At 37.3% G+C, this 14,237-nt stretch overlaps 1 protein-coding gene across 3 annotated transcripts in view; it reads left to right on the top strand.

Moving 5' to 3' along the window:
- The window catches only part of LOC150074973 (uncharacterized), a 763,849-nt gene extending 749,905 nt beyond the window's left edge, over positions 1–13,944 (top strand). For all 3 annotated transcript variants that reach the window (XM_090388939.1, XM_090388938.1, XM_090388937.1), the window contains one exon: positions 12,570–13,944. In XM_090388939.1, the coding sequence (XP_090245065.1) occupies positions 12,570–12,585 (16 nt within the window). In that variant the 3' untranslated portion in view covers positions 12,586–13,944. The remainder of the gene's footprint in view (positions 1–12,569) is intronic.
- Positions 13,945–14,237: the final 293 nt, after the last annotated feature.

The following is a 14,237-nucleotide window of genomic DNA, read 5'->3' as shown; positions in this document are numbered from 1 at the left end:
CGCTGCTGAGTTGGTGCCTAATTTCTTGACACTCTCTGCACCTAACACATACAGAGATATCCTCCGTGGCTAGATCATATCCTGTTCCCTTTCTATTTAAGTGTATCAACTTGTGGAAAGTTCAGCAAACGTTCCACAAGTTGCACTTTTTTTTTGGATGTGATATGTTGGGGAATCATCCCCATTTAGTTATACCCCGAGCCACAGCACTTTCTCTATTTTGTGCTTGTTGCTTTGCTGATCTAGTCTGGTGCATTGCTGTTTAAATACTATTTAATTGAATAACAATGAAAAGTAATAAGGTTGATAAATTTAATTTACAATACTGCGCTAAGCTAATGCAGCAGTACGTATTTGCTATCTAGTTCTTACGTTAAACCTTACACTACAAGTATGAGACATACACTGTACCATAATGATCACAATATGAAATTAGTTATATCAAAGCTAAATACAAAAGACGTATGCCCAACAAGTGGTTAAAACCTTAGTATTCTTCTGCACCACTGATTACATTCTACCATATTCGCACCAAAGACTGATACAATAGCAGTACGAGCAGTAAGTCATAACTTACAATAATTACTAGTTAAAAATAAGCTGTTGAATGCTATTAAGCCTATTTTCTTTGTAAAACAATTTAATATGTTAATCAGTAAAAAATATGGTAAAAATATATGCAAAAAATATATGCCAGATATCCAATTTCCAATCAGTTCACTTTTACCTGCTCCTCCATGCAATTTTTAAACCTAGGTGTTGATCCCCCATAAAATTCTCCACAATCCAGACCTTTGATCACTTATACATCCCTCAGTTGATACAGAGTCCTTTACCCTTGACACAACTGCTTGCATCCTCTGCCCCAGCAGCTTCCTGCACTGTGTCTTACAGGTCTGTAATATCTTCAAGAGCTGTTCTCTTAAGCCCAGATAGTAGTAGTGGCCGTGAATACCTCTCTGTGCTCCCCTCTCTTACAAACATTCTTGAATAAAATCCTCTGGGGGTATCCACACGTTCGGAGATCCACTGTGATATGTCTTATGTCTGTCATCCAAATTGCTTCAAGCCCTATCCATTAAGGCCCCAATTGTTCTATTTTTTTTTATTTGTGTCGGTTTTTGTCTTACTATGGTGTATCTGCTGAGGTTTCCTAAAAACATTCAACATCAGGTTTTAGTTTTCCTTGCATTTATGGGATGAGTGGAACCAACACATCAAAAAAAAGAGGGTACCTGTTAACTGTAAAATAAATCAAATGAAGGAAGAAAATCCATTAAGATAATTGAGAACTTCATCCTCTGCTCCCCTCCGTTTGTTTAATAACATATTGTCAACATTGCATAAATTTCCTTCCATCAATGGGGGCGGTTGGAACCGACCCATCCTAAACTCCAGCTCTTCGGTGGCTAAAGTAGTAAATAGTACTAATTGGGGAACCCATGGCCATGCTTTGTACTGCTTTTACTTAACACCTTGATATAGCATAGTAGTGCTAGAGAGAGAGAGAGAGAGACACAATTCGACACTGCTATAAATATTCTCCCCTTGAAGTTGGTCAATGTGTCGTCTCCTTCCAGTGCCATATGTTCGGGGGGGGGGGGGTGTACATGTAAAGAGGAAAGCTAAATCAAAGGATGCCATTACCCAACAGTCCTATTAGGCAATCCAGTTTTACTGTCTGTAAAAGTGGGTTGCCATATAATAGGAGAGATCATCTTGGCCAGGAATTTGGTGAGTGCATATGTAGGTTTCCTGCAAATGACATAAGCCATAACATCTATGCAACAGATAACCTGTGGAATGCAAAATCCCATCTGTTCTTGGAAACCTTTCTGGATTGCAAACCCTACAGGATTTGTTCACGTGTTATTCTAGTCATATCAGGGAATTTCTGCGAATCATCTTATAAATTGGCCTATTGCTTAGGAGTTCCAAGGCCTTCCAGTCATTATTATGAGTGGTTATTTTTCCAACCCCAAAGTCTATTTAAAACTGTAGTTAGTAAAGATGACCATTCTGTGTTATGAAAATTCGTAAGAGTAGTTAATATTAATAGTATTCACCATGTAGTGCAAGGCTTTTACTGCACTGAAAAAAAAAAAAAAAATACAAGTAGATAAGAAAGCATGAATTATATGCTTCCCCCCCCCCCACACACAGGAAGGTAAGTATCCAGTTGACCTTTGAATTTATTCACTCTGTCAGCCTCAACTACCTGTGAGAGCAACTTACAGCGATCAGTGGCTCGCTGGCTAAAAAAAAACTTGCTGCAATGTAATCTAAACCTCAAGCCCTGTAATTTGAATTTATGATCCTAGTTTTGGAATTCTTTATTCAATAAGAATTCCACCTTCATTCATTTTACTCATCCCTCTCAGAGCCTTATAAACCTCAGTGAGGTGACCTCTGAGGTGCCTGGTTGCCAAGCTCTGTAGCCCACAAAATCGAAGCCATTCCTCATAGTGTCGACCTTTTGCTGATCTCACCATTCTAGTTGCCATCTTTGGACCCTTTCAAGAAGTTCAATGTCTTTTTTTAGATGAGGTCTCCATACTTGAACACAGTAGTAGTAGTGGCATGTGATGCAAGAAAGCAAGTGTATGAGTTTATGCAGCATCAGCCAAAGGAAAAAAAAAAAAAAACCCACACCATTCCATCCAAATGCCTGTCCAATTCCTCCTTAAATTTATTTAACCCATCAACTTCCACAACGAAAGATGGAAGTTTGTTCCAGCAATTAACCACCCACTGTCTAAAGGCAAATTTCCGCACATCTATTCTACATCTGTCTTTTCTTAATTTGAATTTATGCAACCCTTAGGTTCGTAATCTGAACAAGTGGAAGGATCCCATCAGAATTCAGCGTGCTCAACCCATTCAAGGCCTTATATACCTCAATTAGTTCACCGTGCAGGTGCCTAGTTTCCAGCCACTGCAATTTGCAGAACTTAAGCCTCTCTTGGTAAAAGAATCCCTTCATTCCCCTCCCCAATCTTATTGCCCTTCTCTATACATGCTCAAGCAAATCTACATCTTTCCTAAAATGGGTCTCCAGACCTGTACGCAGTACTCAAGGCACGGCCTGACCATTGCCTTATACATATGGACAATCACCTCCTTCTCCCTGCTAGCAAATATTCTTCCACTCTTTCTATTTAAGTGTATCCCATCCCTGTTGAAGCAGTCTCTCCTGTTAACAAGCACAGACCAGGCTGAGAAAAATTCTACCTTTTGAGCCTTGCACAATCTCTCCAGGGACGAATTTATCGACAAGGCTCTCATCATATATTCTCTCCTATTGTGTCTGGGCAGAATTGCAAACACTTTCAAATTCAAACCGAACTCACGGCTTTTTTTCAGCATTGTCATGTACTTAAGTAATTCTGCCGGTCTCCTACTCTTAATATCATTAGTGCCAACTTGTACAACAATATCACCCTTTGTGCCCTTAAAGGATGATAACTGCCCAACATCATCAACCTTTGCCACTGGTTGTTGTTTGGTTTTTAGGAGCATTAGCAACTAAGGCCATATTGCTCCGGGATATGCAGTGGTCATTCCCTGACCTTTCCGGATCCTCCATATTTGGTGGTGACAGACTCGAACCCAGTCTAATCAAGAAGCACTTTGCCACTGGCAGATAGTAGTAGTAGTGGCATGTGATGTAAGAAAGCAAGTAAATGAGCTTATACAGCATCAGCCAAAAAAAAAAAAAAAAAAAATCACACCATTCCCTCCAAATGCCTGTCCAGTTCCTCCTTAAATTTATTTAACCTATCAACTTTCACAATTACAGATGGAAGTTTGTTCCACCAATTAACCACCCGTAAAAAGTAACCACCCGTAGCTAGAGGCAAATTTCCAGGCGCCTCCGTAGCCAGGTGGGCAGGAGCAGCAGTGCATAGCACACGCTTCTTGATTAGACCGGGGTTCGAGCCCGTGACCACCAAATACGGAGGATGCGGAAAGGTCAGGGAATGACCACCGCATATCTCCGGAACAATATGGTCTTATTTGCTAATGCTCCTAAAAATCAAATAACAACAGCAAATTTCCGCACATCTATTCTATATCTGTTCTTCCTCAATTTCAATTTATGCCCCCTTAGGTTCGTAATCTGAACAATTGGAAGGATCCCATCAGAATTCAGCGTGTTCAATCCATTCAAGGCCTTATACTCCTCGATCAGATCACCACACAGGTGCCTAGTCTCCAGCCACTGCAATTTGCAGAACTTAAGTCTCTTTTGTTAAGAGGATCCCTTCATTTACCCTCACCAATCTTGTTGCCCTTCTCTGTACATGCTCAAGCAAATCTACATCCTTCCTAAAATGAGGCCTCCAGACCTGTATGCAGTACTCAGGCATGGCCTGACCATTGCTTTATACAGAGGGGCAATCACCTCCTTTTCACTGCTACCAAAATTCCTATATATCATTGACAAAACCCCATGACCTGCCCTGGCAGCCTGTCTGCATTGCTCAGAAGACTTCATATCTGACTGCACAATTACTCCCAGGTCTTTCATTTTCTACCACCTTAAGTGTAGTACCACACAGCTGGTACGTTTCTCTGGGGTTACTTCTACCCATATGCAGTACTTTGCATTTGTCAAGGTTAAACTTCAGTTGCCACTTCTTAGCCCATCTGCCCAAATTATCTAGATCCTGTTGCAGTAGCACACTGCCATTACTGTCATTAACAACCCTGCCAACCTTTGTATCATCTGCAAACTTCGACACTAAGCCTGATCAATATCATTGATAAATATACAAAACAACAGTGGACCCGAAACCGAACCCTGTGGGACTCCACTAATAACATTACTCCACGAAGAGCAGCACCCATTAATTACCACCCTCTGTCTTCTCCCACTCAACCATCCTTGATAGCATCCTTGGACTCTCCTGAGTCCAAGGATGCTCTCATGATTATGGCTAAGGGTTTGCTTAGTTACTTTGCCGCCTCCTTTAATATAACTGGATAGATCCCATCCACCCCAGGTGCCTTTCAACAATTTTTCCTCCACTTTGCTCTCAGTTATTACAAAATCATTAAGTACCTTCTACAATTTGATAACCTTCTGCCATTTTCAAACCTTAATAATTCGTCATGTGTGAATGTAGATGCAAAATACTCATTCAGTTTGTTTGCTATCTGAGCAGGATCATCAACAGCTGAACCACTGATATCCAGTGGACCAATCAGATTCGTCCCCTTCCTTTTAGAGTTTATATAAGTAAAGAAATCCTTGCTGTTTTTCTTAGCATCTTTTGCCAAAGATTTCTCGTAATTTGCCTTCGTCTGCCTAACCTCCTTTGTGACTTGATTACAGACTAGCTTATATCTGCCATAGGCTTCTGAGTCGCTTGATAATTTATATGCATCCCATGCATTTTTCTTCTCTGTCACAAGTCTCATTAGTTCATTTGATAACCATTTAGGCCTACACCTTGAACAATATTTCTTAATAGGTATGAAACTTTTAGTAGCATCTACGATTAATTCCTTGAATGCTTCCCACTTAGAATTTACTGTTGGTAACATCGTCAGTTGATCCCACTGTACAGAATTTGAAAACTGTCTGAGACCACTGTAGTCACCTTTATGGAAGCAAAAACCCTTTCCTTTACCCTGATGGTAATTATATCTTTAAGTAAATCCCGCATCAGTACACTGTGATCACTGCCACCTAGTGGTTCCTTTATCTGAAAATTCTTAATACACGAATGATCACTGCTGATAACCAGATCAAGAGTATTACCCTCTCTGGTTGCCTCTCGAACATGCTGCTGCAGAAAACAATCATCCAATAAATCCACAAAAAGTCTTACTAGTGTGTGAATGACCAACCCACAAGTTCTAGTCAATATCTGGGAAGTTAAAATCCCCCATTATAAGACATTCTGATTTACTAGCCCACTATTTCTCTCTACAATTGTTCATTGTACTCATTCGAGTCATTAGACCTATAACACACTCCTACTCTTATTTTTGCTTTCGCAGTGCTTATGTCACACCAAACTGACTCAACAGTGCACTGTTCATCTATATCAACTGGATGCACTTCTTTTGATTTTATGTTTTTCTTAATTAACAGCATAACACCTCCTCCCTTCCTATCTTGTCTATCCTTTCTGTACTCGTACTCCCCAAATTCCAGTTCTTCATTTTTTTTTTTTTTTTTTTTTTTTTATTGCTCCGGTTTTCATGATAATTTCCATCAGTCCCTGAAACCCCCAGCACCCTTCACCTGCGGCTACTTTTAACCTTTTAGTCTGCGAAATCCCCCAAGCTAGCAATTTTCCGACCCACCTAACACTACCTTGATAGCATCAGCAAATATTCTTGCACCCTTTCTATTTAAGTGTATCCCGTCCCTGTAGAAGCAGTCTCTCCTGCTAACAAGCACAGACCAGGCTCAAAAAAATTTTACCCCTGGAGCCTTTCACATTTCCTCCAGGGCCGAATTGATTGACCAAGGCTCTCATCATGTATTTCACACTTCGGCCTAAAATTGTCCTATATAATGGGATTATGACCACCCTATCTCTACAGGATAATATTCGATAAACCTTCAACAGGACACCATTGACTGGCTACCTGTTAAGAAAACTTCATATCTGCATGTATTGTAACTCTCAGATCCCTTTCTCCTCCACTGTTTTTTAATTCAGCTCCACCAAATGTATAATTTATTTGTGGGGCAATTCGCCAAGGTGTAAGACCTTACATTTAGCAGAATTAAAACATAGCTGCCATTTCTCATGCCATCTTAGATGTCTGTTCAAGCCATCCTGAATGAGTCCTGCTTGTCACTGAACATTAATGATTCTGCCAATATTTACGTCACCTGCAAATTTGGCATCATACCTTCTATCCCTTCGTTGATGTCATTTATGAAAATAAGAAACAACAGTGGTTCAAGAACTGATCCTTGAAGGACCCCACTGCTGATGTTACTCCAATCTGAAGAACATCCATTAATCAATCCTCTACCTTCTGCTCTGCAGCCACCCAGCAATCCATCTTAGAATCTTACCAGTAATCCCAATCTATTCAAGTTTATACAATAACCTCACATGAGGAACCGAGTCTAATGCTTTGCTAAAATCCAAATAAACTATGTTGAAATTATTCCCTAACTCCAGCTCATGAGGAACTGTGTCAAAATAACTCAAGTTACTTAAGTGAATTACCCTTAAGAAAGCCATTTTGTATGTCCTTCAGAATGTCATATCAATCTAAATGTCCCTGGATTGCAATCTTAATCATTGCCTCTTAAATTTTTTCTAAAATAAATTTTAGAAAAAATTTTTTTTCGAAATCAGACTAACCAGTCTGTAGTTAACCAAGCTGTGTGTAATGTGCCCAGCAATGCAGGTATGGAGGTGATTGGTGTATCCAGATGCCTGATATGCCTTTCCACAAGTGCTTTATAGGATTGATATCAGGGGAGTTCAGAGGCCAATCAATATGATGGAAGTCAGAACTGTGTTCCTTAAACCATTCCTGCACAAGTGCCCGATGGCTTGGCGCATTGTCATCTTGGAAGACACCATCACCATTCGGGAAAACGTGTAACATAGCAGGGTGTACACAGTCAGCAAGCAGTTGACGATAGTGGAGACCAGTGATACATTGTTCCACATGCACCAGAGGTCCAAGTTCCTGCCAATGAAACATGCCCCACACCACCGCATCCACCAGTCTGCACTTTTGATACCATGCATGATGGATGAAGAGCCTCACGTTGTTGATGCCAAATCCGTACACGAACATTCACGGTGTGGAGTAAATAACGTGACTCATCCGACCAGCTTCTTCCACATCCATTCCACATCATTCCGACCCATCTACACCTTCTTCAAGTCTTCTAACGTCCAACTTGCATGCTCTTTGCACCAGGCAAATCTTTGATGCCGATGAACCTTGGTTAGAAGAGGATACCATAGGGGTTGTCTACTGGTATGGCCCATACGTGCGAGCATGCGCCGCATAGTCATGCCTGATATTGTTCGGGGTTGGCCCATGTTGTATCAGGTAGTCATCTCTTCAACAGTGCTGTGCCTGTTCACCTGTACGAGTCATTGGACCCGATACTCACCCCTAACATCAGCCTTTTGCTGACCTTTGCAGTTTTGCCGTCGGGTCATTGTTTGACCATTTTGACACCAGTCCTGATACACTTTAACTACGACATCTCTCGAACATGCCACCAGTTCAGCCTTTTGGGAAATCGAGGCACCAGCTCGTCGAGCAACCACGATCTGTCCTTTATCAAAGTCCGATAAATCCTTCCTTTTACCAGTCACACTCGGAATTTTACTACCTACTGAACCACTGACACCTTATCTAAGCCACATAGGTCGACTAATTTCACACTCTCATACCTCACATGATTGGCAGGTCGCATTCAGTTTTCATATGGGGTGGTCATATTCCAGTGATCACTTAGTGCATATCCCAATACAGTTATAACACTAGATATATATATATTTCAGTATCGAGTTTTATCTCTAACTGAGTTACGTTATATGAATTTCGTATCTCCTATCAAGTTACATGTATTAAGTTATAATGTTACGTTTGTAAAATCAAAGTAGTTATAATAGATAATAAATTTAACTACCAATGCCATCAGTATGGTTCGAACTCTTCGCTAGCTATCTATGCCAAATCACCGATTCTAAAAGTTCTGCAAATATTACTGACATACATTATGATCTACGTGACTAAATTATTAAATCAGGTAAGTAGTGCTAAAATTTATGATTTATAATCCTCTGCTGATACTGATTATACTGCTACAAGTTACTAGTATCTGCTATATCGATATGAAAACAGTGGTAGCAGATTCGAACTACTATCGATATCTGCCGATACAATGCCCACAGAAATCGACTGTGGTTTTCTATAAAATTACAAGACCAAGTAAAAAATAAATGCGCCAATTTAATCAGCAAATCACAAAAAAACTATACTACTAAATTTAAATCAAAAGTTATACAAAATCAATAATTTCAAATCAATAAATAAAAAAGTTCACTTAGCAGCTTTGAACTTGTCTGCCTCCCACTAGCTTCGTCAATAAACCCATTTACCACAAGTTACTTGATAATGCACTTCTCCAATGGAGAAATATATTGCTTTTATATTTAAAATGTGTAGCACTTCCCAGACCCAAGTGGATCAGGTTTTGGCACATTCTTTAAATTACCATGCTTATTCTTATTTTATGCAACTATCGCATCTGCAGTAGTTCTGATTTTACACATATGCCAATGTGGGCAAATTGATCAATTTGTGTATTGTCGTGGGAGTCAGTTTTGATGTAATGACCCATCTGTCTATGGTAACCAATAATTTCCATTTCCAAGGATTATCACTATAGACATTAATTACAATAATGAAATTAATGCAACAATAGGAACCATCTTTGTTGATAGACTTCTAGTTACACAAGTAGGTACATGATAAACTTTTATGTCAACTCAGTATATCTTTTTTGACAGTAAACAAGAATAAAGTCATTTTAACTAAAATTGTATGTCTATTTTTCATTTTATTTGTTTAATTAAAAAAATTAAAATCGTTGCCCAATACAAAAAAAAATATATATATATATATATACAGGCAGGCCTCGCTTAACGCGGTTTTCAGTTACCGCGATTGGAAAAAATGATACCACTTTTTACTTTACGCGATTCAAATTTCCAGTTAATGCGATCTTTTATTTCTGATAGTTGAAAAAGATTCGAATCGCGCACTAAATGTCTGACTGCCAATAAACAAGCGTTTGTCCGCTTCCCGCCTCAGTGTGTTCCATCAACTAAGTAGACGTGTTACTTGTTTGTCTCCACCTAATAAAGTCACGTGCAGACGTATTTAAAAATTCTAATTTTCTACCCCTGTTAATTATGGATAAAAGAAAAAGTGAAAAACAACGTGATTGTAATAAAAAAAAAACGAAAAGTTATTACTTTAGCTGATAAACTTGAAGTTATTAAAAAACATGAACGTGGTGCAAACCATGCGAAAATCGTAAGAGATCTAGGATACAGTGAGTCTACCGTACGAACTATCTTGAGCCGTAACAACGAATATAAAGAGAAAGGTAAAGTTTCATCATCTTCTTTTGTCTTACAAAATACCAGAAACAGAACTCTAATAATGATTGAAATGAAAAGTCTTTTATCAATTTGGATAGAAGATTGCAATCAAAAAAGAATTCCATTATCTAAGGACAATATTCAGAGCAAAGCTATTAACCTTTTTACTAAGCTCAAAGAAACAAAATATCAAGGGGAGACTGAAATGTTTGTTGCTAGTTCAGGGTGGTTTGGACGTTTCAAAAATCAAGCACGACTGCATAATGTTAAAGTAACAGGGGAAGCTGCTAGTGTTGATGAAGATGCTGCAGCCAAATTTCCTGCAGAATTGCAAAAAATCATTCAGGATGCTGAATACGACGATCGGCAAATATTTAATGTATACGAAACGGGCGTATTTTGGAAACGGATGCCAACTAAAACTTATATGGCTGAAAATGAAGCATCACAACCTGGGTATAAAGTCTCAAAAGATCGACTAACACTTTTATTAGGAGGTAACGCTGAAGGTGATTTTAAATTGAAACCCATGCTTGTGTACCGTGCACAAAATCCTAGGGCTTTAAAAGGATACAGCCATCGCACTCTTCCAGTCATTTTTCGTTCAAATAAAAAAGCATGGATGACCAAAGCCCTATTTGAAGACTGGTTTACGTCTTATTTCTGTCCAACAGTTGAAGCCTATTGCAAGAAAAATAATCTTACTTTTAAAGCTCTGTTGCTTTTAGATAATGCACCTGGACATCCTTCTGCACTTGGTGACTTAAATGAAAATGTGAAAGTTGTTTTTTTACCGGCGAATACGACTTCGTTATTGCAACCCATGGACCAGGGGACGATTGCAACTTTCAAGGCTTACTATCTCCGCAGAACCTTTGCACAGGCACTTGAAGCTATAACAGGAGATAATGCAATTTCTGTACCAGAATTTTGGAAAAAATATAACATACGATTGGCCATTGAAAACATTCATGCAGCGTGGGAAGAAGTGACAGCCAGCAATATGAGAGCAGCTTGGAAGCATCTTTTACCCTGCGCAAACGATTTTACTTGCTTCAAAGATGCAGTTCAAAAAGTTATTGAAGACATAACTAATATTGGTAATGAACTTGGTTTCAAAGGCTTGGATGCGGCTAACGTTCGAGAATCACGGAATTCGCATTTAGAACAGCTAAGTGACAATGATCTCCTTCAAATAGAGCAACAGCATGCGCACGAAGAAGCTGAAGAAAAAGAGTGTGAGCCAGATGAAAATGTTACCTCAAAGGAGATAACGGTAAAAGAACTAGGCGAAATCTTTCGTATCGCAGAGAACCTTAAACAAAAGGTAATGGATGTTGATCCTAACATCGAAAGAAGCATGTTATTTCGCCAGGGCCTAGAGAAGCTTGTTGTCGGCTATCGGAAATTGTATGATGAAAAAACGAAAGCCAAAACTGTTCAAACGACTGTGTTCAAATATTTCTGTAGCAAATAGTTAGTTTCTCCATTATATATTTTGAACAATAAACATTTAATTCTATAATTTTTATTATCTTTTACATGGCATGCAGTTAAAAAGTTATTTAAAAGGTATTATTTAAAAGTTATTTAAAATTCTTTATGGACATTCCAGAAGGTCAAGTACCAATTATAATTTTTCCTATTGGTTATGATATTCGATTAACGCGTTTCTGTTTTGCGCGATGCGCTCGCGGGACGAATTAATCGCGTTAATCGAGGCCCGCCTGTATATATATATTGGAATTATGTCTAATGACAATTAGATTTAAATATAAATTTTTTTTTTTTTTTTAAATAGCATAAATGAGGGAAGTACCAGATGTATGGCCGTGAGGGAGAATGTTAATTTTCACTTACTTTCGCTAATTTTCTCCAATTTTTCCAGTATTCTCTATTTCTCCAACTTTCTCTAAAAGGCTCTAATCTTCTTTAAATTTACATTAATTTTGTTGTTTTTATATGTATCTATGTTATATTTTTATATATAGGGCTATCCATACCAGGGCTAGATTTATATATAACTAGCGGGTTGGTTGGGGTCACTACAAATCTGATGCTCCCAAGTAGTACCATAATTTTAAAAAGTTATAATGTATAAATAAGTTTAGTATATATATATATATATATATATATATGAGTATGTGTATTGGTGTCCTATCAGTAGGGTGACATCTGATTTATTTTATGGTGATACTTTTCAAATTCCAATGCTAAAATTCACATGGTCATTGCTCTAGTAGATATTTTAAATTTTATTTATTTAGTTACAAAAATACACTGGCATGGTACTTCAATATTAACTAGAAAAGTATGTATGCATGCATGCAAACATATCTGTTTACTTACTGGATAATCTTTATACTTCTGTTTACTGTTGAGTAATAATTTCCATATTACTCCTCATTAAACTCAGATTAATTAAATAGTTTTTTTTTTATATATATCTATTAGGAAATGGAAAAATTAAAGGCAGATAATCAACGCTTAAAAGATGAGAATGGAGCCTTAATACGAGTCATTAGTAAGTTATCAAAATAGTGCAGTTGGTGTAATCAGTATGTCAAAAGTATTTCTTAAGTGGAAACCATGTCGTCTTCCAGTGTGGAGCACCTCCAAGAAGGATGGCATGTTCCGAAGCATTTATTCTCTGCAGAACACAATATTTGTAACTGTATATATATATATATATATATATACGCACCATATATATTTATATATATATAAATATATATATAGATATATCTGAATGAAGTGGTATAACGTTTTGTGCTCCACTTTCAGATTTGGTGCTCACTTTCTTTTTCCCTGTGGTGTGCTTGGACTTTATATTTTTTTCATCCTGACTTACGTTTTATTTGTAATTATCCTGTAAAATACATGTTTTTGTTACACTATATCTTTGATATCAGTATGTAATCTAGTCGTATGATATTTCTTTTGTTTATTCCTTTCTGACAAAAGTGTATGAAATTATTCAGGATAAAATGAGTGACTGCAATATGAATATATTTCTGAGTAGGCACCACAGGGTCGAGAAATTTAGCTCTCATTTAAACTGGAATTATAGTGCTTTTATTTTTCTTTTGTTAAGATATTTTCTTGTGAATCTGTTTAATAGATTCTGAAAATTTTCAGTTGCATTTCAATTCCCGAATGTTTTTTATGTAAATTAGAGTTTAGTATATTGAAATCATCATTCAGTTAAATTGCTTTACTTTATAAGCAAGATGTTTTCTGTACAATTTCTATTTTGACCCCAGGAGATGTTTCCTCTTTAAAAAAAAAAAAAAGCATCTTTTTTAAAGGTACTTTATTTTCTCACTGTATAAACCATTGTGTGTGTGTGTGTGTGTGTGTGTGTGTGTGTGTGTGTGTGTGTGTGTGTGTGTGTGTGTGTGTGTGTGTGTGTGTGTGTGTGTGTGTGAGTGTGTGTGTGTGTGTGCGAGTGAGGGTAGCATGCATATGAATACATTAGATTTGTAGGATTTGTATTTAATTTTCAGGATCTATATTTTGAGTGTATTATGCTGACACATGTGCCTTTCAGAGATGCCTTGAACTGTCATGCAATATGCTGTCATAAATCATGGTGGCTACTACATTATAATTTTATTTCAGTTTATATTTATTTAAAAGTTTCATTTTGTATTATAAAATAAATTTGTATAAACCAATTGTTATATGAGTTGTGCCTTAATTTACTATGGGTAATAAATAAGTAAAATCTAAGGCACTTTTAAAAGGAGAATTTAGAATCAGTTTACTTAATATAAGTTGCAGGACGGATCTGAAAAATGATTCCAAAAATAAGATTGCTTTAAAATTTAAGTTGGGTTTTTTTTTTTTTTTTGTTTTTTTTTTTAGCAATAATGTACACATTGTAATATTTGTGATTGTGACTTACTCCAGAAATGTAAGTGAGAACAATGTTGACATGTCAAATATGAATGTTTTTCTAATTAATACTTAGCCGACTCTAAGGAAAGTTTCATAGACATATTGATAATACATGATTTACAAATTATTTCTTTTATTTTTGTTAGTAAATATTTGTTCTGTTGTTGCTCTTCTTGATGTCAGCACAATCAACTGTTAAAACGAGCCACTGTATTGTAGTAT

The sequence above is a fragment of the Mastigoproctus giganteus genome, chromosome 14 (genome assembly GCF_048544385.1).
Source record: "Mastigoproctus giganteus isolate SK-2022 chromosome 14, ASM4854438v1, whole genome shotgun sequence".
Classification (NCBI taxonomy): Eukaryota; Metazoa; Arthropoda; class Arachnida; order Uropygi; family Thelyphonidae; genus Mastigoproctus; species Mastigoproctus giganteus.
Note: the sequence above shows the minus strand (reverse complement) of the source record. Positions and strands in the feature narration are given on the sequence as shown.